General features: G+C 36.6%; 1 protein-coding gene across 1 annotated transcript; it reads left to right on the forward strand.

Annotated features, from left to right (window-relative positions):
* Positions 1-3,649: 3,649 nt before the first annotated feature.
* On the forward strand, positions 3,650-13,890 carry DPP3_2 (bifunctional diacylglycerol diphosphate phosphatase/phosphatidate phosphatase; the record flags this gene model as incomplete). The annotated part of the gene is made up of 8 exons (XM_051219022.1): positions 3,650-4,492; positions 4,529-4,759; positions 5,641-5,789; positions 5,827-5,898; positions 5,932-6,093; positions 7,121-7,268; positions 9,504-9,625; positions 13,461-13,890. Coding segments are annotated over 8 exons (2,157 nt in total), but the record flags the coding sequence as incomplete, so codon positions are not given.
* Positions 13,891-27,669: the final 13,779 nt, after the last annotated feature.

Raw genomic sequence — 27,669 nt, forward strand, 5'->3', positions numbered from 1 at the left:
AAATAAAATGGATGAGCTATGTGAATTAGCAATACTGTTAATGCTTATCTGATAGGAATATCTGAAACTTGGTTATCATCTTAGTTTGAGGACCAGGAGCTAGCAATACCTGAGATACCTTTGTTTCACAACGATAGAAAAACAAGAGTTAGGGGTGGAGTAGCCTTATACATACGATCATGCCTGAAAGTACACTAAGTTTAAAACCAGGAGTTTATCAATCTTGATGAATTCACATAGTGCTCAGTAAGATTGCCACAACCTCGTGGTGTCTATTTGGGATCACCTAAATGAAGCCCATTGCGGACATCGTATACGACAATAGTATGCTGGAAGGAATCTCGAATTTACTCATATCCTGATTCTAGGTGACTTCAATCTTCCTAAAGTCAGTTTCGTGGAACATACGTACATTGGGGGTGAAAACTCAACTGAAGCTCGGTTCTTCAGCCTCATTGAGGATCTGGGATTATTCGAAAATATGAAGTCGGCAACTCATTGGAGAAACAGTCATACACCATCGCGCTTAGACTGGGTATTTAGAAACGAAGAATTCCTAGTTGACAACCTCTCAATTCTGGCTCTCCTGGGGAAACGCGGTCACGCCGTCATAGCTTTCTGAGACAAGATGTCTCACCAACAACAGGCCCTGGAGTCTCAAACCGTTATGCAGCCTCTCTTCGACAAGACAAGACTGGAGCTTCCCAACCGCTAGGTCCTAACTGCCCGACCGACAACGATGGTGACGCCGCTAACCTTTTGGCTGGACAATACTCTCGGACAATTCAACCGACCCACGTCAACTGTATTGATGAAAGCTTCATCCGCATTTGCATAGGACATTCCGAAGTGAACATGAGCTCTGAATTTGTGTTCCAGAAACTCCAGAACTGAAGAAAAGAAACTTCTCTTGGCCCGGATATGCTTTATTCTGCTATACTGAGGGAAGCAGCTTCAATCCTGGCAACACCGATTGGCGTGATGCTCTCTTGATTGCTAAGCCGAGGCAAGCTACCGGAAATTTCAAGTTATCGACCGGTGGCTCTTCGCTTTATACCTTCAAAAAATATAGGGTCCCTGATACACGATGGTATACACGACTATTTATTATCCTTAAACTTCGTTTCACCCCAGCAGCATGGTTTCAGAAAGGAGCATTCTTGTATTACTAACCTGCTGACTGCGGTGGACAGATGGAAAACCATCCTCAATCTCAAGGGGAAGGTTGAAATCATTTACGCTGACTTCTCAAAAGCTTTTGATAGGGTCAACCATGTATGTCTTGTCAGTAGGCACAAACGATTAGGTGCCAAATCACCTCCAATTGATTGGCTCAGTTCATAATTGAAAAATCGACATTTTAAGGTCAGGGTTAACTTCACCTTGTCTCAGACTATGAAATGTTCTAGTGGAGTTCCCTAAGGTCCAGTACTAGGATCTCTTCTTCTCTTGATTTATATACACGATCTTTCATAACAAGTATCGTTTGACCTATTACTTTTGGCTGATGATGTGAAACCTTAGAGAGAGATATGCAACCGAAAGGATATACTGGCACTTCAGGAGGTATGACAACGGACTTACCCTTAACACTTTAAAGTGTAGAGTAGTCCACCTGAGACATGTTGTAGACTACAGTTACAACTTGGACAACTCCCCTCTAGAAATATTTAAAGTTGAAAAAGATTTAGGAGTGCTGGTACCCTATGATCTGAAGTTTTACGCAAACTGACAAAAATACTTTTCGAGCGAACCTCAAACTGGTAACATTGAGGCGCATTTTTGGCCAGTTTGACGGAAGAACTTTCCACATAATCTTCAACAGTTTTATTCGTCCCCAGTTAGAGTACGGAAACGTAGTATTGCCTGCATCACTCCAAAAGAATAAGGACACTCCTGAGCGTATCCAGCGGCGAGCTACGAAATCAATTCGGGGACTTAAATTCAAGCCTTATGAAGAGCGCCTCCAATCAATAAATCTTCACCCATTAGAGTACAGACGTCTTAGATGTGGCCTTACAGCATCCTTAGCACTTCTGGACATCCCCTTAAACACCTACTTAAGTTTAGCTCCAACACAAACCTAAGAGGTAACACTCAGAAACTGGAGACACAACATGGAAGAACGAACTGTAGACACAACTTCTACTCCTAGAAAGTTGTCAAGTGCTAGAATTCGCTGTCAGCCGAGCTAGTTCAAGGGACTTCCTTAAGAGGAAACTGGACCTATTCTTCAGGACTACGGCTAGTGTCTTACCATGATTTACCAATTTCTTTCTTTCCTCTATTATCGTTAATATACCTAGGTTCCTGTCTGGATGTGTTGGTGATCCACTGCTATTAGACCCGGAAGACTGTTAAGCGAAAGCTTCTTCTATTCTGTCCACAACCATTTAAACCTTTTGGCGAGAAGAGTGGGCTTACATCATAGTTTCTTCTCAGCTGGGGACTGAGTGTAATTTCATGAGTCGGCTCCTTTTGCTTTTAAATTTGTATTTAACGGGTTGAAAATAATCTAGTCAGCTTACACTTACAAAGATTGTTCCAACCACTCAGATTCTTGACACGATAACTTGTGATCTACTTTTATAGGTTAATAAACCTATCATTATTACCCAGGACTAAAGATTTCAAGATTAATGCCGTATATCTGATGCCTAGTACGTCAATTAGTTTGGTTTGAGTTTTTATATGCATTTCTGCCACGTAGTGCTTTATAAGATTGGATGTACATCTTATTGTGTGGTGAGATACTTAGTAGTGTTTCGTGATATATGTAGTCATCTGTAAAAACTTGTTGACCCAGTATTGTTTTGGCTTGTCCTTTTGTATTCGACAAGTAAATAGGTAGTGTAATAACACTGGTTACATATATATCCAAATCAATGTGTTTCATAGAACCCGTATTACATTCAGATTTTTGCTGGATATGCTTTATATTGATCTAGGTGGTCCTTTGAGAGCCACTTTGGTTCAGCAAGGTTGTAGAGATTTATTGGAGAAGGGATTCCATCAATTTTAGTAGGATATCACGGTTTGTGCGATTCTCTTAACTCATCTGGTATAACTGCACCCCTTTGTTTTGTCTAATTAGTGGTCAATACAAACTTTTATCATGTTCTGGATTTCATCTTTGTGAGTTACTATTATCAGAATTACTCTTTACATCCCTTGTAGGTTTTCTCTCACTTCCAGTCTATCTTCAGACCAGCAATACGCTATCTTCAATCTGTTAGCATACTCAGAGCTTGCAAACAGCATATACTTTATCGTAATATGGACTTCTATATCAATGTACCTCCTCCCGTGCATTTTCTTAATGTTACTGAAGCGTTCAAATCACTTAGCAATGTGGAAAAGGATTATGTTTTCAGCTGCACACAAGCGTCTTGGATTGGAGGTCTCATAGGATTAATTCAAACATCTCCTGAGTCTGCTGGAATATTTTTGTTTGTCAGTCGCTTTTTCCATTTGGAGAACGTACATTCCTTTGTTGAAAAGCGACAAAAATAATTTTTCCGATGAGGAAATAACCCACATTTTATCTTATTTCGCCTCAGTGCTGGGTAATTTCGGGAATTACCTGTCTTTTGGGGACACCAAGTTCATCCCAGCTATCAATGTCGACAGGGTAACAGAATTTTTATCGTTGAGTAGTGAATTTTCTAATTCAGAAACTGGTCTTAAAGCTTTATGGAAAGAAATAGCTCCAGCCATCTATTCGTTAAGTCCTCGCCGTTTACGCCTTGGTTTTAGTCCCACTGAAATAACGTCTTATTACTCTGAAGACTGTATTCGAAGTGATGCTGAACTAGTTCAAAAATATCTGGAAAACGTTAAAATTGAAGCGTATAATACCCGACTTTTAAGAGTAGTAACTCCAACTCCAAAGTTTATTCGATTCGGTTTGCGTCGGCTGAGAAAAATTCAACCTGTGCATTTTGATGCCCTTCCTTCGGGAACTTCTTTGCAGCTCGAGTACGGTGACTACTGCGAACTTATGGAGTTACTGGTTGACTGCTCTTTAGATGCCAAAGCACACTCTCTTAACAAAATCGAATCAGAAATGTGGGATCATTATGCTCAGAGCTTTTATACTGGGTCCTTAGACTCTCACAAAGATGCTTCTAGACTATGGGTCAAGGACAAATGCCCTGTGGTTGAAAATTACATTGGCTTTATTGAAACTTATCGTGATCCTTTAGGTGTACGTGCAGAGTTCGAGTCATTTGTCGCAGTTGTGAATCGATCAATGTCATCTAAATTTCAGCGGCTAGTAGACAATGCTGTTGAATTGTTATCTAATTTGCCATGGCCTTCTACTTACGAAAAAGACAGGTTCTTACAACCAGACTTTACAAGTTTGGACGTAGTAACGTTTGCAACCTCAGGAATCCCTGTTGGAATTAATATTCCTAACTATGATGATGTGCGCCAAGTTGATGGATTTAAAAATGTATCCTTGGGGAATGTACTCAGTGCTCGCTTCAAGGTAAAGTCTGTTTGTATAACCTATTTTTCGTATTAGGACCCTAAATCAGAATTTCTCCGAGAGGAAGACAAGAAGTTGTATGTGGATCATGCGGAGAGTTCTTTCGAACTTCAAGTTGGACTTCATGAATTGTTAGGCCATGGTTCTGGGAAGCTCTTTCAACGTAGTGGCGATGGAATACTGAATTTTGACACAAATTCTACGAAAGATATCATAAGTGGAGGTCCCATACGTAGTTGGTATGTCGGTTACTTTCACTTTCCTATGGTTACTATTATTGCTACCTTCCCTATTTTCTTATATATACCAAGTAACAAGTGGTATATAATTCTAGCCGTTAGTGTAAACTTAGATCTATCCGCTCGAGATATTTGCTATAGATATCCAATTAACTAGTGTCAAAAAATTGTAGCACATTAAACGTGAGCATATGCAGGTAGTTATGACAATTTAAGATGACAAGAACGTGCTTCTGTCTAAGTTGCTGCGATTCACATCAGTGACAAGAAATCAACGAAATAGTAATATCAACGTTAGTGGAAAAGTAAACTGTGAATATGGTACGTAGTTGGTATGTCGGTTATTTTCACTTTCCTATGGTTACTATTATTGCTAGCCGGTTGGGCTAGTCCAAGAGACTTCCTAGGAGTCCCTTAAGAGGAAACTTGACCTATTCTTCAGGACTAAGGATATTGTCTTACTATGATTTACCAATTTCTTTTTTCCTCTATTATCGGTAATATTTCTAGGTTCCTGTCTGGATGTGTTGGTGGTCCATCGCTACTAGACATGAGATCCTGTTAGGCGAAAACTTCTATTCCGTCCACAACCATTTGTACCATTCGAACATTTGTCTTTCTAAAAATATCTTTTAAGGCATTTTTGAATAAATTTAAATAAAAATTCCCTTATTCTTTATACTTTGTACTACTTTTTACCAGCTAGCTGCGAAAGTAAAACTATACTTATATTACGTCATTTTTTTGCACCTTCAGGTCATTATCGCGCAAATGTCTGTGGCGCTGTGTTTGGTTGCGGTGCAAAGAGTCAAGGTGTAGATGATGCACATAGCTGTGTGTTAACTACATGTTATAGTAAACCTACTTCGGAACTGCAAACTGTTCTTGTCGCCTAAATTTTTGTTCCAGATGAAACTTTGTGAGAAGCTGTGCTTTGTTGTAGCAATGTCTGTTATTCTTACTACAATGTGTTTCGCTATTATCAGACCGGCACTTGTGTTATACAGCTTCTCTTCTCTTTTCATCCTTTTATACCTCCTGAGAGTTTACAACTACTGGTACCTCTCGTTTGACTATTATGGGTGACAAATTTAGGAAAAATAAATACTTATTGTTCATGTTGGACCCATGCTACTTTATCAACTTTGTGTCATTGATCTTCATCTGGTTAGTATTTGTACTAATATTTGTATTTCACAGGTTATTGCCGCAATCGCACGCCATGCAGTTGTTCCACTTTGGTCTTGCCAATTCTCTAGCTTTCGGTGGGGCGTTTCTGTTCCGTAACACCCTTGCTCTGCACGACATTCAAAGACTTACTTCGTGTTTTATACACGTCTTGCCTGCCCTTTTCTCATTCTTGCAAGTTTCGGTTTGTTAGTGTGTTTTCAGTTGATACGATATATTTGCGTTCCATGGGTTTTTACCCCATACTGTTTTTATAGTTTCTTGGTGACTGGAATCGAAACTATTCTCGGCTTTTTTCTACATAAATCCAGTTAAGATTTAACTAGACTGAAGTGTGTGAAGATTTATTTTGAGGGTTCTTAAAAGATAACAGTTTGGGCTCAGGAGTTGTATTTTAGTGATTTTTTAGTGTGAAAGGGAGTAATGATCCTGTCTAACTAACCCTATCTATAAATTATCCAATTTCACAAGAAAAAAATGATCGCTTTGTCGTAATCACAGCGCATCAACCAGTCAGTGTGATACATAAGTTGTTAGCCGACACTCATGAGGCACCTAAATTTCTTGGAAATAGCAAACACAAAAGCAGCCAGCAGGTTCCAGATCTGGTCGTGAATATAAAAACCGGGCTGTAAATTTCTAATAGGTCCCATAATTTATGCAAACGTATTGACTCTACTGTAGTAATGCTTCGTGATTTGACGGCGTCATATGGCTCCTTTGACTGAAGGTTTCATGTTAACATTTTTATTGAAAGTCACATTGTAGAAATATCAATCTACTAAAAATCAGTTTTACGTACACTACTGGTGAGGTCAGAACTGGTGGTGAACTGTCCTTTAAATTGATCTCAACAAACAGTGTTTATTAGGGCTACGGAATTTCCTCACGCCTAAACGTTTTCGTCAAGAATATGATTGCATGGTTAAATTTTTTTCTTATGACTTTGCAGAGATACCCTAACATAACTCATTTATTTACTAGTGTAGATGACACAACTGTTTGAATGAAACAATTACTAAACGCTTTGGGAACGATCCAGAAATATTTGGAATAATGGCATCGATCTCAGTTTAATACATATGCTTACACACGTCTTAAGTTTAGAATTTAAGCTTATAACAGTCCAGAAACAGTAAGCTAATTGTTAATGTCATATGTTTTTCATTTTTCGAAATAATTCATTTTGTTATATTCACAGAATTCGGTGGCATCCATCGGAAACATCAGTTTGGTGGTATACCAACTTATATGATTCCCATGCTTCTCTAGAATTGTTGTCCTGGAATAAAAATATCGACTGGTTCTGGCTTGTTGCAGCTCCTACTTTATTCCATTTCGTACGTGAGGTAGGTAAGAATTACACATTTTAGTTTTCTCTTTTTGAATATTCTTTGTGTTTATCCCCTTCTTATATACCAATAATTTTCACTTTCTGTCTCATTGCTCTTACTGACTGATTAAAATGAGGTTAAACTGTCAAACTACACTATTTCATATTTTCAATCAGCAAGCAAGAGAAGTAGCAAAACATTATGTACAGTGCTCTGTAATCGGATACATCTCGAAGTATTGACCACAATTCAAGTTGGACTGTTGATACTTTTATTCCTCTCATGATTAGAAATGGAAACTAAGTGCTGTGAAGTTGATTAATCCACAAAGATGATCTAGTCTTATAAGCCTTCTTTATCAGTATTTCTGGGTTCCTAAAAACTAGGCAATTACTTAACAAATTAAACCTAGTAAGAGAAATGGTGACATTCGACGGCTTCAAAGAGATTGAAATGAAGAAAAATGGATGAAATTTGACTAAAGGACAAATAAATTTAGTATAGTATGATATAAGTTTCGAAAAGATGAGTATATGACGATTTTTTGGAACATTGAACATGTTCATCACCATTTAAAGCGTTCTATGACAACCCCTATTCTGGATTAATGTGAATGTAAGACATCTGAGATTGTCGAAAATTTAAATATCTAGGGTATAGTTTCACATATTCTAACCCAACTGTATTCAGTATGAATGGAGCGACATGTTATTGAAAATTGACGATCAGCAGTTGTGGTAGTAACATATTTGGGGTCGAAAATCATTCAAATGCAGTATGTTGTGACGAAAATTATAGTCAGTTACTCATTCAATGGAGTAAGCCATAAAAAATAAGGGTAAGAGAAAAATGAATGTTTATAAAAGATGTACTGCATTGGAAATTTAAGTATTTTGTGATTAATTGTTTTATGGGGATATAAAAACTTGATGGTAGTACATGTGTTACATTAGATGTTTCGTAAAAGGACATTTTGATAGCGTTTGTTAAGAATGCGTCAACAATTTAGTCAAATACATATGGTCCGTACATATATATATACTCCTCATCATCTGATGGTTGAATCTTTTTGCAAATAAATGTTACATCTTTTAGATAAAACTGACCTATAAGGGTGAGTCAGGTAGGAGCGAGTTGCTTCTAGGTTACAATGCACATATCGAAGCAGAACACTGCTTGTTGAGCGTGGTTGATTTAATTTAATAATGAAAATAAAATTAAGTACTCAAGGTTAGGGTTAGAAATCGGATTGAGTGTTTAATATATTTAGGTGTTTTACCACCTTTTAAAAAACTAGATCATAGGAAAGGTAAGTTTAAAGAAAAAATTATACATCATGTTTTCTTGATTTAGCTGAATTGATGGAAATTTGTTAAGTTCTTTTGCTGTGGAAACTTTAAAAATTTCTGTATTATAAAATAAACTATTTGCATATTCTAAATGAAAATAATATATTTGTAATATCCCAATGAGTAGAAAATTGGATTTTCTGAAAAACTTGGATTAATTTTAATTTGGTTATTTATTCTCTGAAGAAGTGACTTACGCTAAGTCATGAAACGTCAGAAAATCCAATTTTCTACTCACTGGGATATTGCAAATATGTTATTTTTATTTATAACAATCAACCCAATGCTCAATTTATTCGAAATTATCAAATCAAACCTTAGCAATGACACCTATTTGCATATTCATCCATATGATTGTTTTGTTATTGGAATACATTTATTTATATTCACTTCGGATGTTTTTTTAAATGATCAGTGTAACCGCGTTAGTAGTGTTTAGATTTCATTTGAATTATTTGGCTGTATCATCTAACAGTATAAACATATGTAGTTAAGCAGAAGAAATTCGTTTAAATAATCGATCACAGTGATATTATTTTATTGTAATTAATACATCCAGCACAAGTAAATTTTTTTATTGCGTATGCTGTTTCATCATTCTTTGGCAACCGACTTTTTTCATAGTCTAGAGTAGTTTCAATAATTGTGTCGTGATGTCAATCAATTACAAACTTTTATAACATTTTCTTGTATGGGAGGATCTCTGAATCAAACGATTTACTTACACATTAGTCTAAAAAAATACTTGTCAAATAGTAATGTGTATGACTAAAATAACGACATCAACATGTTCATATTTCCGTTCATACTTTACCGAAGTATTAGTTGGTGTAGTCGTGTATTATTGATAAATAACTTTATAATTAGACATTGTTACTTATTTCTTATTGTTTTTTATTAGATGCTATATTATACTATAATTTATGGAATTGTCAAACCCAGTGATGATTATTTAGATAGTTTCCGATATTTACATAAAAAGAAAATTCTATGGCGTTTCTTCTGGAAATATATTGGTGATCGGTAAGTATATATATATATATATATCATACATACCATATATATGGTATATATATAAATATAAATGTGTTACTTTAACTATTACGATGGTATATGATATATATAGGATTTTTGGTACAGTACAACTGGGAAGTATTTCTTATTACAAACTGTCAACAACTCTTATTTGGCACTACCAAACCATGAAATGTAAGACAAATGTTTATGTAGTTGTGGTTGATTTTTCGGACATTATGTACGTGTATTTATTGTTGCATAATTTACTAATTTTATTCAGTTTATTCAACTCATTTACCAAGTACGGATTCATGCACTTGGAGGTAAAATCTAAGCATGTGATCTGATGATACTAACCGGTCACCCAAACCGAAATAGATAAAGTTCAAACTGTTCAATTAGTGACTTAGAACCAAATACCTCAACCACTAAGCCACCGCTTCACCCTTTATCTAGTTAATTTGTGCCAGAAGACTCGTTTGATTGATGTTTATTAGTCTTATGCACTCACCGTAACTGAGATAATTAATGTATAATTGTCTGTTTGTAGTTTTGAGATATAACTGCTAGTCAAGTTGCTTATTTGTGTCTAGATGTTGTTATTATTTCCTGATTACTACAGCAAATTATGGTTACTACCTATTATATAACACTGGATACACAATTGTTTTTTATTTAAAAACCTTAACACTGCGAATTTTATGAGTTAACAGCTTAAAGCGTTTCTTGTATGTATTGGGATTTGGAGAGCTAATTAGTAGCCTGTTCATGGTAGTGTTGTCTGTAGTTCAGTAAACCAGAAATATACATTGTTATTGATATTTAGATACATCTTTTATTTCAGAATCAAATGAAAATACCATTAGTTCAATAAATATGATAGTGTTTCACTCTTTACTCCATTTATTAGTGCCCAACAGTCCCGAATATCAAGACTAACAGTTTATTTATCCATCGTGCAACTTTCATAACTAATCATCTGATTTCAGATTATTGAATCATTACCAACAATATATCAAGATCATTAAATTTCATTTCACCTTTAATAATCAGTTCAGTAATATATAGAATTTTACAATCCAAGAAAATTTAATACATCAAATCTTATTGTAACATTTGTAAATATGTGAATGTATCGATTAACATAAGAACACCATCATTTATAACAATGTTTAATAGACATTAATAAATATGAATTCTAATTTTCAATTATCTTAATGACTAAATCAACGCTATTATAGATCTCATTACCAAAGTTTGACTTGATAATTTCGGTTAAATTGAGCATTGGGTAGATTGTTATAAATAAATTAATATATTTGTAATATCCCAATGAGTAGAAAAATTAGATTTTCTGACGTTTCATGACTTAGTGTAAGCCACTTCTTCAGAGACTTTATAACCACATTAAAATTAATCCAAATTTAAATAGTACTATTTGTACTATTGTACTATTTGAACTTGGATTAATTTCAATGTGGTTATATATTCTCTGAAGAAGTGCCTTACACTAAGTCATGAAACGTCAGAAAATCTAATTTTTCTACTCATCGGGATATTACAAATATATTATTTATTTATTATTATAGATCGTAGAAATAATCAATAATAGTAAATGTGACCAGTATTATTTGTTGTAATGTACATAAATGACAAAACAGATCTCACTAAATTGTAATGGGCCAATAAAATCAACAAAAAATAGGGAATACAAAATTTATTGGATTAGGTTAACAATAGGATCAATCAAACAAGATTATGTTAATTGCTAGTTTTAGTGTATTATCACTTAACAGGTGAAATCACCTAAGATACGATCATAATTATTTTTATCTAATATAATTCAAGATTATGCAGTTTTTGTTTTTTATTATTCATTTGTCATCCAATATAGACAGTCTAACATGTTTAAAGGATAGGAAAGAGGTTAAAGTTTTTATTAAATTTTATTTTTATATCACTTCACTTATTTTTTATCACTGTTATTATTATTACTAGTAATTATTGTTATCATTACTGTTACTACTTATGTTTCTTTTTTTTTAATATTCAAAACGATGTTATTAATATTTGTCATGGTTTATAAACTACATTACTTGAACCATCAGAGGGTCGATTTCCTTTATATAGGGAGTTTTTTTTCTAGTCTATAGGTAGTTTATTATAACATTGTAGTTGTAATACAGTAAAAACAGAATTACTAAAATGTTTCAGTGTCATTAATTATTTTTTACAGTTCACTAAAAGATTAGTTATGATAAATGTCAAAAAGATCGATCTAAGGGGCTTTCGCCTATCAATGTTCTTTTTATCCTACAGTTGTAACAGGTATGTGTTTCAAGTAAACATACATATGACTACACTTGGAAATGAAGTGTTTTATTTCCAATCTACTACTTTCATAAACATTAATTATGACTTCGGAAAAATGCAATTAATTGTTCAATTGTCTTAAGCTTTAAATAGGATGCAATTGTTAGCTGTAATACCATATCATAACTTATAGTCTTTATCTGTTTCACTATGCAGTAACAGGGTAGTAAAATATCTCTAAGATTAAGAAAGTTTTTGTTCTTAGTGTTAATTGTCAATTAAAATATGAGATTCTGTATCTTGTCCTTAGAAAATCTTCCATTAAATAATTTTTATCAGTTTAGTAAGGATTCTCCAAATTAAATTTTTAACATATAACCACAAATGAATACTATATATGTTGACTCTGAGACTATTCACTCGATCTTTGTTGAATAAATTATTATGAATCTTTAGTTACGTTCACTACAAAACAATTTATTAATTAACAACACTTTCTTTCACCAATAATATTTTTCTCTTAAACTTTCATTGGTTTACAATTACCACGGTTACGCCTTAGGATATTAAGAGGATATTTGATTGTAGGACGATTAACTTTTTAAAACTCAAATAAGAAAGAATTTTTTAATTTAATTCAATGAAATTCGTAACAAGGAATGACTTTAATCATCAGTTTCAATGGCCTTGTGTTATACTTACTTGTTTAAGTTAACACTATTGTTTTTCATATAAATTAAATCTAATTTGAATCTAGTATACAGATTGTTATCCCAGTTATTTTATTCTCGGTGTTCTAGTAGCATATTTTTAAATTGCGCTATGTATAAGTAGCTATGCTTTACATTATTATTTAATTTCCAGTGATACAGGAATAGTATATCAAGCTAGTCAGACAAATATATAACATCAATTAATATATGTTATGAAATGAAAATTAAGTTATATGTATTTAAAAGGGAGAGATGTATGAGGCAAACTGCGAGAAATTGTTATTCAGGATATTTATCTGTTGTGTTGCTTAGTTAGTGACACCATCCGGTTTCCGAAGTAAATCGAGTTCAAACTTGTAACCTGATGATTCATGAGTTTCTCAAAAGCTCGATTTAAGATACTTAACTTTTTTTCATTTTTGCTCTAAATACTTGTACCAATTTCTGTGTACGTTTTGTGTACTTAGGGCTAGACAAACATAACATTGGTCACTACTCAGTGAACAATCAATTGTAAATAGCTCAGTTTTTTAGAAGGTGGTCAGTCTTTATCCGAATAGTTCGATGATGTATCGCCTCCCGTAATGTGAAGGTGGGTAATGTCGGTTCAAATCCTAATGAAGGCGATATCTCTATCAAGATCGCAGGTATGCTTTGCTGATGAATTCTGAGTGGCATGAAACGTAGGTACCTGATACAAATAAGAAAATAAATATTGATTTTATTTTTACCTATAATAATTTGATTTCCAACTGAATACTCATTTCTGTACCGTATTAATATCTCTATTTAATTTTTATTCATTTATAAACTAGATGGCATTTGATTAGTTGGATAGCTTGCAGTATCATACTGTCTACAATTCTCCTATTAGTTGCTATCGTTGCATGGTGCAATTATCTATTCCATGCATCTATGTTGATTATTCAAACATTAACGCTAATATGGAATGGTGCATGTTTTTATTTAGATTATTTCCCCATTGAATATACACGTAATTTACGAATAGAACCAGAACAAGGTATGATTACTGTAACTAAAAATGAAAATCACATTGATAAGAATAATGATATAGAAATAGTTCATGAACGTATAATAAACGATGATGTTTATAACAACATAGCTGCCAGTGTATTTTCATGTTATCCAACACCAGATGAATCAAACTCGAGAGTTTATGAAGATGGGCATATAACAGTTGATGAACAAAAGGGATTGAAATATGAAAGTAATACTTCTCATTAAAAGATAACCATGATTTCTGTATGATATATATATTCACATGATTATTAGTCATAAAAGTTTATTCAAATCATTTCTTACACAATCAAACTGCAAAGCTAATTCAATTTCTTATTACAATACTGTTTCACCGGTCTTTTTATGCATAAAAAAACAGTCAGGACTTTGTAACATTACGAGCATCAACGCTAATGTATTTTTAGACAGTCTCATTTGAATGGACAGTTATAATCAACAATTCAATAAAAGAATATTTATAACAAATTATCATTTAAAATATATTAACCCGACCCTGTATAATTCCATACATTTATCATCCGGTATCAAATCATGTATAGATTTTTCATTATTTTAAACTGTTAAGTTAGTGAAAAACTGTATAGTCTCGTTGATTTCTTATTTCATCATCATCATCATTTCCTTCATTATTGACATTAATTCATTTCACTCTATAATTTTGATTTTGATTGTACGATAAATATTTTTTGAATTTATTTCTTAGTAATCATGAATTCTGTGTACTTCATATGTTTAAAGCAATTAGTTCCTTTTACAAATTTCTTTAGAGTAACATTTTTTTTTCAGAAAAATTTCTTCCCATTGTACTTCATGTGTATTAAATTTTATTCTTAAAAAAAAAGAAATCAACCGTCAAAAAGATTGTTTTTATTTATTTATTTTTAAATAGATGTTTCCAGTTATTATGAATGTATTGTTTACTTCAATGTACTTGGTAATGAAGTAGTAATTTATGAATGTTCACATTTTGTTTCTGTATACTGAGTTCCATATTTTTAAGGTAGTTGATTAATGCACCCTGATATAAGTTATAGTTTAAGTGGACTGTACAAACCTGTAATCATCACGCTATAAATTTTCCCCTATAGCCTAGTGTATACAATCTTATTATGTATGTGTTGTTCATTTATTTCACGTATCATTTAGTAATCAATTGGAAAATTACACACACACACACACAAAATGAATTTTGTTTTGTTATTTGAATATCCAGAAAAAGCTGGAGAAAAAAATTCGTTTCAATCATCAGATGAATGGTCAATACTCCTTGATCTTTTCCTACACTTATCAATTATTTAAGATAAATACACTAAATTTTGTAAATAAATTAATTTACATTTGATATCTCTGTCTATGAAGTATGATTAGACTGTAAGTTTATTCAAATTAATTAATATAACTAATAAATTATGCTGATATATATTAATCAGTTTGACAATTGGCATATTTGTATTATATATGTATGTTAATTTTCAATTTACATTTTACAGTTACATCTAAATTAGTCCATTAATCATTAAAGGATAAATAAATGTTGTTAATGAGTCTTATTTGACGTAGTTGAATTCCATTACATTTTTATTTGTTGTTTTATTTAACTGTTGAAAAAAACCTACTCTATATGTTACATACCTAGATTAACTGGGATTTTTATATGTGATACATATTTTTCTATGTATGTGAGCATAAAGAAAAAAGTGTGTCAAATTAGCAATATTGAAATTATAATGTGTATTTTGAAACTGGATATTAGCTGTTCAAAATTTTACGAATTCCCAATATTTTAATAATTAATTTAGGAGCATATTATTCGATTAAATTTTTCTCTCTTGTCATTTGTCATCTAAGTTTATTGTTATTTGAAAGTGATTTTTATCATGAATTGTTGAATCGCTAAATGTTCGAGAATAGTGAATAAATGTTTTTTCTAGCTTAGGAACCGTCAATAGGGCAACGAATAACATACAATTGAACTACTGGGTCGATTACCAATCGTGCAAATTTTCTAAGATTCTACTAGTAATATCGATTTGTGATGAAAATTAATTTTCTAAATGTAAAACGTTTCCACAACATCATCTACCCAATTATAATTGTGTTCATTTCTGAGTAACTTTCAGATAGATTTCTTGAAATCTTAGTAGAACATCATGACTTATACAGTTACTGTTATATCCGAGCGAAGATTAAATCACGAGTAACTTCTGAGATATATTAATTGACTAATATTATCTATACATTTTTATCGTATAACTATTCAATAATTAGATTATGTATATTTACATTCCTCTTATTATAAGCTTTATTTCGACCTATAATTTATTATTGTATGATTTACTGTCCTTAAGCTATGTTCAGTTTATTGACTACTGCCTCCCACGTTCACAGCCATTTTTTGGCTTTATTGTGTACAAATGTTATTTCCTATTTTATGGTTGATTGATATATAAACCCAGTATTTTTGAAATATATGATTCGCATAGTGAGAGCTGGTATTGGTGTTCTGGACTCAAGTGAACGGGCTAGGACCATAGCAGTCAAACGTCATTGGTTTGGCACAGTGCGAAAATTGTATAAGTCGTATTTTGATTGGTGGATAAATCACATGATAAAAAGCTGGACATAAAGTTATGACAGATACCTAACCGATTATATAGATTGGAGATATCAAAATATCACAAATTAAACGAGGTGGACTAATTGATTCCAGTTGAATAGCTCAGTGGTGTCATACTCATTGTTAAGCCTGCAGATCATGTTTGGATGGAATTTTTCAAGCGAATACAAAACAACTTTGCAAATTTCCATGCATTCTTTTCTAGCTGATATCAACTTTTAACAAATCTAACTATCTATTGAATTATACAGTTTCGTAATATAATCTTATTAAATCATAATACCAACCAAATCAATTGTAGAAACGTTTTAAGACAAAGTAGGATTGTAAGTAGTCAGTCAGCTACAACATAGGACCAGGCACATATATGCATCGGTCTAAGTTACCATACCTCATTAACACAACAAGATGGACACCGGATTCATATAAGTGGTTAATTCAGAGGTGGTAATATATAAAAGAAAGATTGCAATAAGGATATAGTACAGGGATAAAGGATTAGTTCGTAGTAAGAAAGATATGAAACGATTTTAATCTCTTAGCTTAAGAGAAGACAGAGAGTGTATACACCGACGGCATTGTGATCGATTCTGAGCCATGTCACCAAGAGTCTCCAACCATTGGTTACTATAGTCACGCGGACCCCAACCAAGTAGTCTGCATCTACCAACATGGCTCAGACTAGAAGTTAGTGACTTCAAGCACTGATGCCACGTTTTGGTTTGGCCGCCCCTAACTTTCTTCCAACCATTCCGAACACCGGTTATCATTGCACGACGTGGTAATCGGTGTTTGGGCATACGTAAAACGTGGCCCAACCATCTCAGTCGATGAAGATTCACAACCTCATCAACTGATTTACCATCATTCCCTAATACCCTGTGTCTAACCTCACTATTACTTACCAGGTGATCCCAACAGACACCAGCAATATTTCTGAGACATCTGTGGTCAAATATTAGTAGCTTACGAGTGTCTTTTACTCTTAATGGCCGTGTTTCTCTGCCGTAGATTAAAACAGAACGGACCGCCGCGCAGTATACTCGTCCTTTTATTGATAGACGGATATCTCGCCTTCACCATAGGTGACGTAAGTTGGTAAAAGCCAAGCGAGCTTTTCGAATCCGTGATGAGATTTCGTCAGACACCAACCCATTAGGGCTGATCAGACTTCCAAGATAAGTGAAGTTGTCAACGCAGACCAGTTCTGAAGCAACAACTTGCATTTCGAAGGAGAGAAGCGCATTCCAAACATTCTAGCATTGTTGTTTAGTGCTACCAGAAGACTGCATTCTATCAGCGTCTTCACCAAACAGGACTATATCATCTACGTATTCTAAGTCGACAAGTGGACCTCCTGGAAGGAGATCAATACCCGAGAATTCAGTCGACGAGAATGTTATTTCTATCAATAGGTCTATGATGAAGTTAGACAGAAATGGAGAAAGTGGACAGCCTTGACGGACACCACTTGAGGTTGCAAAAGTAGATGACAGTTCTCTATAAGCTCTGACTCGACTGGTAGTTTTCGAGTAAATAGGCTTCACAAGGTTTATGTACTTCTGAGGTACGCCTTTCAATGACAGACACTGCCACAGAACCTCGCGGTCTACCGAGTCAAATGCTGCTTTTAAGTCAAGAAAGACAACCATTGTCGGACGCCGATAAGTATACCTTTGTTCTAGAACCTGACGAATGGTGAATATGTGGTCGATGCAGCCACGACCAGGTCTGAAGCCAGCTTGGTTCTGTCGTGTTTGCAGTTCACGAGTCTTATTTAAGCGTCTGATAATTATCGAGGCTTGTATTTTAGATACTATATTAGTTAAACTAATCCATCTATGGTTGTCACAGGATGATTTTGACCCTTTCTTACATATTGGACACAAGAATATTGGTACAAGAGAGCGCCAATATATATGCGCCACACAGAACAATGAAAATTCGAAGAGGAATACAAAGAAAGAAAAAAAAGCTAAGGAGCACAAAAAAAAGAGAGAACAATAACGAAGAGATTGGTGTAAGGTAATGTGCTAGTAATCAGGGAACGCAAAGGTACAATCAGAAGAAATCTTTCAGGTAAGGGAGACACAACCACTTTTTATGAAGAAAGTAAAAGAAGGTTACAGCAGGATCGCCACTGGCTTCTATTCTGAGCCATATCTGATAACGTCTCTAGCCACTGTGTAGCACCATCTCTCGGACCCCAACCAGGAAGTCGTGAAGGACCAACAGAAGCCAGTCCTTTGCAGCTTTCTTTCATGCCACGACACCATGTCATGCACTGACCACCTCTCCGCTTTTTCCAACCAGTCCCAGAGTCGGCAAATAATGCACGACGTGGAATTCTCTGGGACGACATTCGGAGAACATGTCCAAGCCACAGAAGTCGGTGTTTCAAGATGGTGACACCAATTGAATTATCATCTCTGTGCCCGAACACACGATGCCGAACCTCTGCATTACTGACATGTTGTTGCCACTGAATGTCAGCAATCCTTCGGAGACAGCGATGATCGAACACAGAGAGTCGTCTAACGTCCTCAACTCGGAGAGACCAGGTTTCACAAGCATAGAGCAAAACTGCTTTCACCGACGCGTTGTAGATCCGACCTTTTACAGCCAGACTAACATCACGAAGGCGCCAAAGATGGCCCAGATTGGCATAAGCCGCTCTGGCTTTCACTATACGTGCATTGATCTCATCACTCACACCCCCACCAGCACTTATGCAGCTACCCAGATACACGAACTTCTCGACTACGTCTATCTGCTCACCATCCAGGGTGAGTACAGGATTGGAATCCTGCCAGTCTTGTAGAAGTACTTTGCACTTCGAAGGTGCAAAGCACATACCATACCTACGGACACTGATTGCCAACTGATTAAGTGCGGATTGCATGCCTTGGGCATTATCACACAGTAAGACAATATCGTCCGCATACTCAAGGTCGAGAAGTCTTTCTCCAGGCAACAGATCCACACCACCATTACTTACATTCATCAGAGCTGTTTCCAGAATGTCATCGATGGCAAAGTTGAAGAGGAATGGTGAGATTGGGCAACCCTGCCTAACCCCACTGCTCGAATGGAACAATGGAGAGAGGTGGTTGTATGCCCTCACTCTGCCTGAGGTGTTTGTATATAGGGCTTTTAGGATGTTAATAAACTTCTCAGGCACACTCTTCTTCAATAGACAATCACAGAGAACAGTCCTGTCCAACGAATCGAAGGCAGCCCTGATGTCAAGAAACACTACGATTGTTGGCCTTTGATAAGAATGGCGATGTTCTAACATTTGGCGGAGGGTGAAGATATGATCAATACATCCTCGACCAGAACGAAACCCAGCCTGCTCCTCGCGAGTCAATCTTTCTCGGGTTTTGAACAACCTACGAAGTATGACGGAAGCCAATAGCTTGGACGCAATCGGAAGTAGACTTATCCCCGATAGTTGTTGCAGGAACGACGTGAACCCTTTTAAAGATAGGGACAACTATCGACTCATTCCATGACGTTGGTACACTCTCTAGTTCCCAAACCTTGGTAAACAACGTCGTCAATTCCTTAGTCAAAAAGTCACCACCATCTTTAAAAAGAGCCGGAGGTAAGTCATCTGGGCCAGGTGATTTGTAACGCTTGAAGAGTTGGAGTTCCTTGCGGACTTCCTCCTCGTTTGGTGGATCAGTCGTCACCGGCCATGGAGGGCAGGACAGTCTGACCGATGTTGCCGGAGCAGCAGGCCAATTGAACTGCCCTTCGAAAAATTCTGCCCATCGTCCAAGACGTCGATGGATGTTAGTGATTGGCATCCGATCATCCTCGTAGATTGTTTCACTCACACCAGACTTCTTGCTGCCAGTGGCTCGGATGAGCTGGAAGAGCTTCCGGTAGTTACCAGATGCAGCTGCTGCTTCCAGCTCATTAGCACGCTTCGACCACCAGGCTTCTCGGTCCTTACGCAAGCTTTGCCCAATTTCCTTACGTAACATCCTTCGTTTATGGTAAAACTCACGGTCACCCGGAGTAGACCGACGGGCTTCAATGAGTTGTAAGGAACCAGAAGAAACCCAGTGCTTAAAAGCGGGACGTTTCGCAAACCCACAACTGACTGTTCCCGCCATTTTCATGGCGTCATGCAATTGCAACCAATGCTCATCTATACTTTTCGGTGAAGTGGTAGCTAGCCTAGAGGCTAGCTCGGTTCGATACTTACTTGCAACAGAAGTTGCAACCAGCTTGCTAACATCAATCTTTTGCTGGCGGTCACTTCGTTGTCCACTGAAAAGTAAGGCAAGATTGGCGCAGACCAAGGCGTGGTCACAGTCCAGATAGGTACTCCAAAAGGAGCGGCAGTCTTGTACACAACCACGCCAGCGGTAGCTCATCGCGATGTGATCAATCTGAGTCCAGGCTTGAGATGCAGAGGGAGGACGCCAGGTGGCACATCGGCGATGACTGTGCCGAAAGTTAGTGCTAGCCAGAAACAGGTTGTGGTCTGTGCAGTTGCAGTAGACGGTCCCCGTTATCTGTCCTGCGACCAACGAGTCCCCATCGGCCACCTAAACGACTCTCTTCTGTGCCTAGACGCCCGACCTGAGCATTCAAGTCTCCGGCTAGTACTACAATATCTGTCGAACGCACTTTCTGGAGAATAACAGTTAACTGGTGGTAAAACTCATCCTTGATTGCATCCGGGCTGCAATCTGTCGGGGCATAGGCGGAGATAACGAAAAGACATCGTTTCTAACGCCGATTTCTTCTCACTTTGATGGAACTTTCTAATCTAACAGCACATAACCGAATGTTAATGGGGATCCAATCGATTAGTGCTGCCTTAGCTCTAGCGTTTAGTGCGACACCAACGCCAGCAAGACCAGACGAAGATACCATAGGGTCTCCGGATAAGCGCACGTAGAACAAGCTTTTTGAAGCGACTGGTGGAGAGAGAATATGTAGTACTTCACCAGAGTCTTGAAAACGGGTCTCAGATAGGCAGCTAGCCCTATCTGTTATCCGACCTGCATAAGTGTGCGAACGTTGAAGGCAGCCAGTTTGAATGGTGCACGTGGTTTCAGAAAAACTGCTTCAGTACTCATATTCGATGGTAACATACAATTTTCGACCGGACAGTGACTCGAGAACGTTTAGATACAGTCGAATTTCCACCAAAGACGAGCCGCTGTATAAGTATAAAAGAGGGTGAATAATGTGGATAATAATAATAATAATAATAATAATAATAATAATAATAATAATAATAATAATAATAATAATAATAATAATGACAATAATAGTAATAATAATAGTATTAATAATGACAATAATAGTAATGTTAATTATTTGAATCGATCGATTGTTTTTCGGAACGAGAAAAGTAGTTGCCATAGACATAGAGTTCATCGTTTTTGTGTGGGCTGTGATACTGCTCGGGTGCCCAAACCGAAGCAGGTGGCTATCTTAGGGGCCACTCCCCGAGCCTTTGACCTAAAGGTCTAACCCACAAGGTAGTGGAGCATCGTAAGGAGATGCAATCCCATGGTAGCCGGTGACCAAAGATTGGTTCATACGCCATTTGTTCCCGCAGGATACTGGAGCCCATGTGCACCATTGGTTTGTGATCCGGTTAAAGCGCCGGACATTCGCTTTTCGTCCTCTCATTTTCGTAAACAACACCCCCGCCACGAGAAGGCAATGAGTAGGACTTCCCTGGCAGAGGCTGTATACGCGCGGCCGTGCGAGAGTATTTCGAGAGGGAGAGCGGGCTCACCCCACTCTCGGCCGTACCAGGGCATTCGGGGGCTTATTGGGACGATAAGTGATTGGGACCAGTCAGATGGAATAACGTCTAACTCCCAGATCTTAGCTAAAATATTAGTCAACCTAATCGCTAAAATTGGACCACCATCCTTGAAGACTTCTGGAGCCAATCCATCTGGACCAGCTGCCCTTCCTCGTTTCAGATTAACTATAGCCTTTTGAACTTCAGCAAGAGTTGGGGGACCTACTTCAATGTTCCATTCACACTGTCTGGGAATGGAGGGTAGTTGTAGAGTAGCTGAAGGCCAGCTGAACTGTTCTCTGAAATGTTCCGCCCATCGTTCTAAACGCCTGGACTGGGAGCAGATGAGAGTATCGTCTTTTTCCGAAATGGTCTCACTTACACTTGACTTATTAATTCCAGTTTCTTTTATTAGTCTGTAAAGCTGTCTTGTGTTCCCCATAGTCGCCGCCTTTTCCATCTCTTTTGCTTTCATTGCCCACCACTGCTCACGGTCGTTTCTTAGACTTTTCCTTAACCTAGATCTGATTTGTTTACGCTTTTCATCATGTTCAGAACCTGATGGGACGAGTTTACGAGAATCCATCAGTGTGATAGACCTTGAAGAAATCCATTGGTTCTTTGTAACCCTGTGGTTTAAATCACTGATATGTGTCACTGCTGTTTCCACAGCTGTTTGTATGGCTTTCCAAGCAACAACTGGGTCAACCTCGTTTTCAAAACTACCTAATTGTGACCTCAGTTGTTCCTGGAACCTATTTTTGGTTTTCTCGTTACTCAACTCAGTTCTAATGGGTCTTTTTAATGTGGCGTTTTTGCGTCCAGTGAGGCGCAAGCAGATGCGTGCCCGTACTAGGGCATGGTCGGAGTCCAAGCAGGTACTCTAGAATGAGCGACAATCTTCTACCGACCCTCTCCAACGATGACTGATGGCAATATAGTCTATTTGAGTCCATCGTTGATTTGGTGTAGGGGGTCGCCATGTTAGACGATGTCTCTCCTTATGATTAAAATTTGTGTTTGCTAAAAATAAGCGATTGTCTGAGCACAGTTGCAGCAGACGGTCACCATTATCTGTTCGCTGTGCCGGAATGCTGAAATATCCACCTAAATGCCTTTCTGTTTGGTTTAAGCTACCTATCTGAGCATTAAATTCACCCCCTACGAGTACTATGTCTGAGCGTTTAGCTTTCTGAAGAAGTTCAGATAGCTTTCTGTAAAATTCATCTTTCACATCATCTGAGCTGCAGTCAGTGGGAGCGTAGGCAGAAACGACAAAAAGGCAACGACATGTGTCCCTATCCTTCCGAGTTCTTACGGAGCCGTTTAACTGAACAGAATATAAACGACTGTTAACGGGGATCCACTCTAGCAATGCTTGTTCCGCCCTCATGCTTAGTGCTATGCCTACACCTGCCAGTCCACGAGAACTTGCTATCGGGTCACCAGATACATGGAGGGTGTATCTCGTTGGCTCTCCGTCTTGCCGAGGTGAGGTCAAGTGATTGACCACACTAGGATCCTGTATGCGTGTTTCAGAGACACAACATGCATCAATGGTATGAGATTCTAGGGTTCTAGCCAAGGACACCTGTTGACCGATTTGACATAGGGTGCGTACGTTGAAGGCCCCAATGTGTAGTTTGGAGCGAGGTTTCAGTAGACCTGGGACAGAGTTTTGAGCACTAGAATCGTTGGCTATGGTGACACTTGAGGAGGAAGCCGAAAAAGGAAGTTTAGAGGTGAAAGTCGATGTAGGAGGAATAACAGAAGGTGAAGACGGAGGTTGATTATGAGTACAGTGATCTTGAGTGCTGTTAGAGGTATGAGGGCGGTTATCACTTCCCGGTTGCCCACACCGTGGAAGGGTTCTTCTGGAGGTACCTTGAAAGGAAATTGGATTAGAGGTGGTCTTAGTGACCTGACAGCGTGACCCCAGTGCCCAAGGGACAACTGCTTGAGGTCAGTCACACACGATCTTTTTATGAGTAATTTTTGTGTTAGCTCCGTACTTTTTGGGACCTTACCGCCGGAGACGGATATCCGTGGGATAAGGCAAGGTGTGCATCTTTAGGGTCGAACTTTTCTAACCCCACCCCTCCTTGTGGGAAGGCAGCATCGTTGTCATGCTGGTTGTCTGAAGGAAACACCTTACTGCTGTCACACCTCTGTACAGTCAGCAGTACGACTTCGCCTTCGGACCTTGGGTTTGTTGCTTTTAGTCTTACCGCCCTTCAACCGACCTGTCTGACATGGTAGGACCTTGAGGAACAGTTGTTCCAGCTAGTATAGCTCGGTTGCTTCATCACGATAGGCAAGCCCGACCACCACGTCAAGGTAGCAACAACGGTCGGGGGATTGTAAGTAAAATAAGTTTGAATAAAAAATAACCCCGAGATGGTGAAAATCTCAATCTGAGTTGTGTTTTTTTCGAATTCACTCTACAAAAGAGATATGCGTGATAAAGATGGACAATTTTGTCAAAATCAATATTTCATAATTTTCTGACATGATAAGTGGTACATTGTTTCTATCGATTTTTCTGCAATCCTGCAAGCATATTTTGATTTTCACAGTTTGTTTGCTGACTAATTTTGTTTACTGTATTTTAATTTATAGAAATCTTTAAGGAAACTTTTCCTTCTTATTATTTTACTAATGTCTAGAATTTGAATACCTCACTAGAATGGACTTTTTAAAAGCTATTCTAAATAATGTTGTTCAATATTAGTCTAAACATTGTCATTTTCCCAGTTGGACACAGTTTTAGTGGCTTCAAGAGAACATAACTAGTTGTATATTTGTTTTCATTACAATATAATCTTTAGGTGTATGTTAATTATAAATTGATTCTTTTCATGTTTATTGTATATATAACTATCTGTAAACTGTTACTACTGGGTTATAGTAAGTGGTAAAAAGAATTCAGTCTGAATCAGTCTTGATTGTAATAACTATTAAACAGTGAATTAATTGGTCATGATTTCTTCAATGTTAATCAATACACAATTCTTTGACTAATACTGAAGAGAAATTGTTTTTTTGTCTTCTTTTAGATTCGATAGTGTCATATCTTCTGTTTCAGATAAACAAGATGGCAGTTTATAAGATCTTGACAGTATTGAGTAGGGGATTTCGTTAAGATCAGGATATTTATAGTGATTTTTGTAATGCCCACATGAGATTATTCTAGCTTCTGAATTGGTGAATGATTTTTTATCACGTTGGTTATTCTATAAACCATATATTTGAACTTTTTAAATGTTCACTTTTAACCCTGAACGTTTTTATATATGGGTGGATGAAAGTATGAATGTATCTATCTGCTTAAGTGTACTTCGTACATCGCACATAAAAACTGAGCTGATGTGTTACCAAATTACACGCTCTATTTATTCACCGTAAATCTTGCCATTTATCTGGCGCTTAATATTGAAATATACAAAATATGCGTATTCTAAACTCTTCTTTATATTAGATTTTTATTCCTACTTTGTACTAACGTGATCATTTGACAGAATAGTGTAATATCGGTTGCTATGTTAAACCAACACAGCATATTCGAGCTTCCGGACAAGCCAATGTATTCATTCTACTTGAGATACATTTTGACCTAGTTAATTACTCGCTTATCAACCTTGACTGTTTTTATATAAGCGTATGCAAGTGCATTTCTTATCATATTCGTTACATGTCTGTAACTATAAATATCGATTAAGGCTTGGTTAAATAGAATTAGCTTATATTCCCTCTCCACCGCGCATGATTTCGCATCGTTTCTTCGATCGTTTGTCTAGATCAATGATTGCATAAAATATACATATTCGAAATCCAATCTTGGATATGACTTATTTAATTCCGTTATTCACTAACGCGAGTTAAGTCGATGGTTATATACGAGGGTAACCAGGATGTATATTTTGACAGCAATCATTCGATAACAATCAGAAACGATCTATTTGGAATCAGATCCCAAGCCACTAAAATATATACGAAGTTAATTAAGATCTATATTTTTTCACTAACATCACTAAGTGCTATCGAAATGTATATGTTTAAAGTAGGATGGTTTGACGAAATAATTGAAATTTTCATATGAATGCAACAATTAAACAAGATTATATAAATGTTTACATCTTGAAAACAATAGGTTAAGTTCTGTCGGAACTGGACGTTTCCTCAATATCAAGTCCATGTTTCATACAAACACACCAAATTCAAAATTCTCAGGTATTGTCTTCTGTTAATCTCTTGGTGTCAGTCTACTTATTTGGAATTCCTAATACAAATAGTAACTGTAATTGGTGTCACAATACTGACTGATTTACTTAAATTTGGTAAATTGACTACCAATATATAGCTGTGCAAAATCACCGACCACCCAGAATGATCATTCCAGGATCAGAATATTCTCATTTTAAAACTATATTTAGTTAAGAAGTAATATCTCTTCCGTATAATGAATGTAAACTATAACTCCAAAAGAGTTTTCATATGACCTTTTTTGAGACGTAGATAAGACATCAATGTAATAAAGCAAATTTTTGTTCCAATAAACTATGAAAGTCTCTAACTCAATGAGTTACCTCATCCAAATGTTTTATTACATATTTCTGGAGGCTGTTTATATTCCTGTTGTATACTGGTGTATTAATAACGGAATTTCTGAACTAATTAGGTATTAAACCTAACATGAATTGGTTCACACTGAACACTATCTGGAATAGCTATAGAAAATACCAGAGATTACCACAATAAAATTGTGACATTTCAATAAAACATACGTAATATAATTATGATTTAAACTGTGACAAAGAATCAACATATATTCAATCAATAAATCCACTAAGAACGGATAATTCTTTTTACAAAATTCTGCTAATAATAGGTTGAAATACTTACAGCTGTTACACTTCGTAGAGGAACATAGGCCGCACATCAGCACTCTCCATACAACTCTATTCTGAAAAATCCTTTCCAGTTACTATTCACCCTTTTCATGTCTGCTTCCGATTCCCAATGCAGTGTGTTTTTCGGCCTGCCACTTTTCAGTTTCCGTTCAGAATTCCACGTTAGGGCTCTCCTCGTGATGCAGTTTGATGATTTCCGTAATGTCTATCCTATCCTCTTCCAACGTCTTTTCATAATTTCTTCCTCAGCTGGAACCTGGTTTTTCTCTCCCACAGTAGGCTGTTGCTGATGATATCCCCCCCAACGAACATTCAGTATCTAATGTGACAATTGTTTATAAATACTCGCACATGTTTGACGATGCTTGTAGTAGTTCTCGAAGTTTTAGCTCCCTAAGGTAGAACTGTCTTGAAATTCGTATTGAAGATTCTCACTTTGATATTGGTTGACAGTTGTTTTGAGCTCTATATGTTCCTCAACTGTAGAAATGCTGCCCTTGCTTTGCTAATCCTCACATTTACATCTACGTCAAACCCTCCTTATTCATCGATGGTGTTGACCAGCTACGTGATAGTTTCCACTCCTTCAAATGTTTCTCCATCAAATGTGATTGCATTGGTGTTCTCCGTGTTGTATTTGAGGATCTTGATTCTTCCTCTGTTTATGTTGAGGC

The sequence above is a fragment of the Schistosoma haematobium genome, chromosome 3 (genome assembly GCF_000699445.3).
Source record: "Schistosoma haematobium chromosome 3, whole genome shotgun sequence".
Lineage (NCBI taxonomy): Eukaryota > Metazoa > Platyhelminthes > Trematoda > Strigeidida > Schistosomatidae > Schistosoma > Schistosoma haematobium.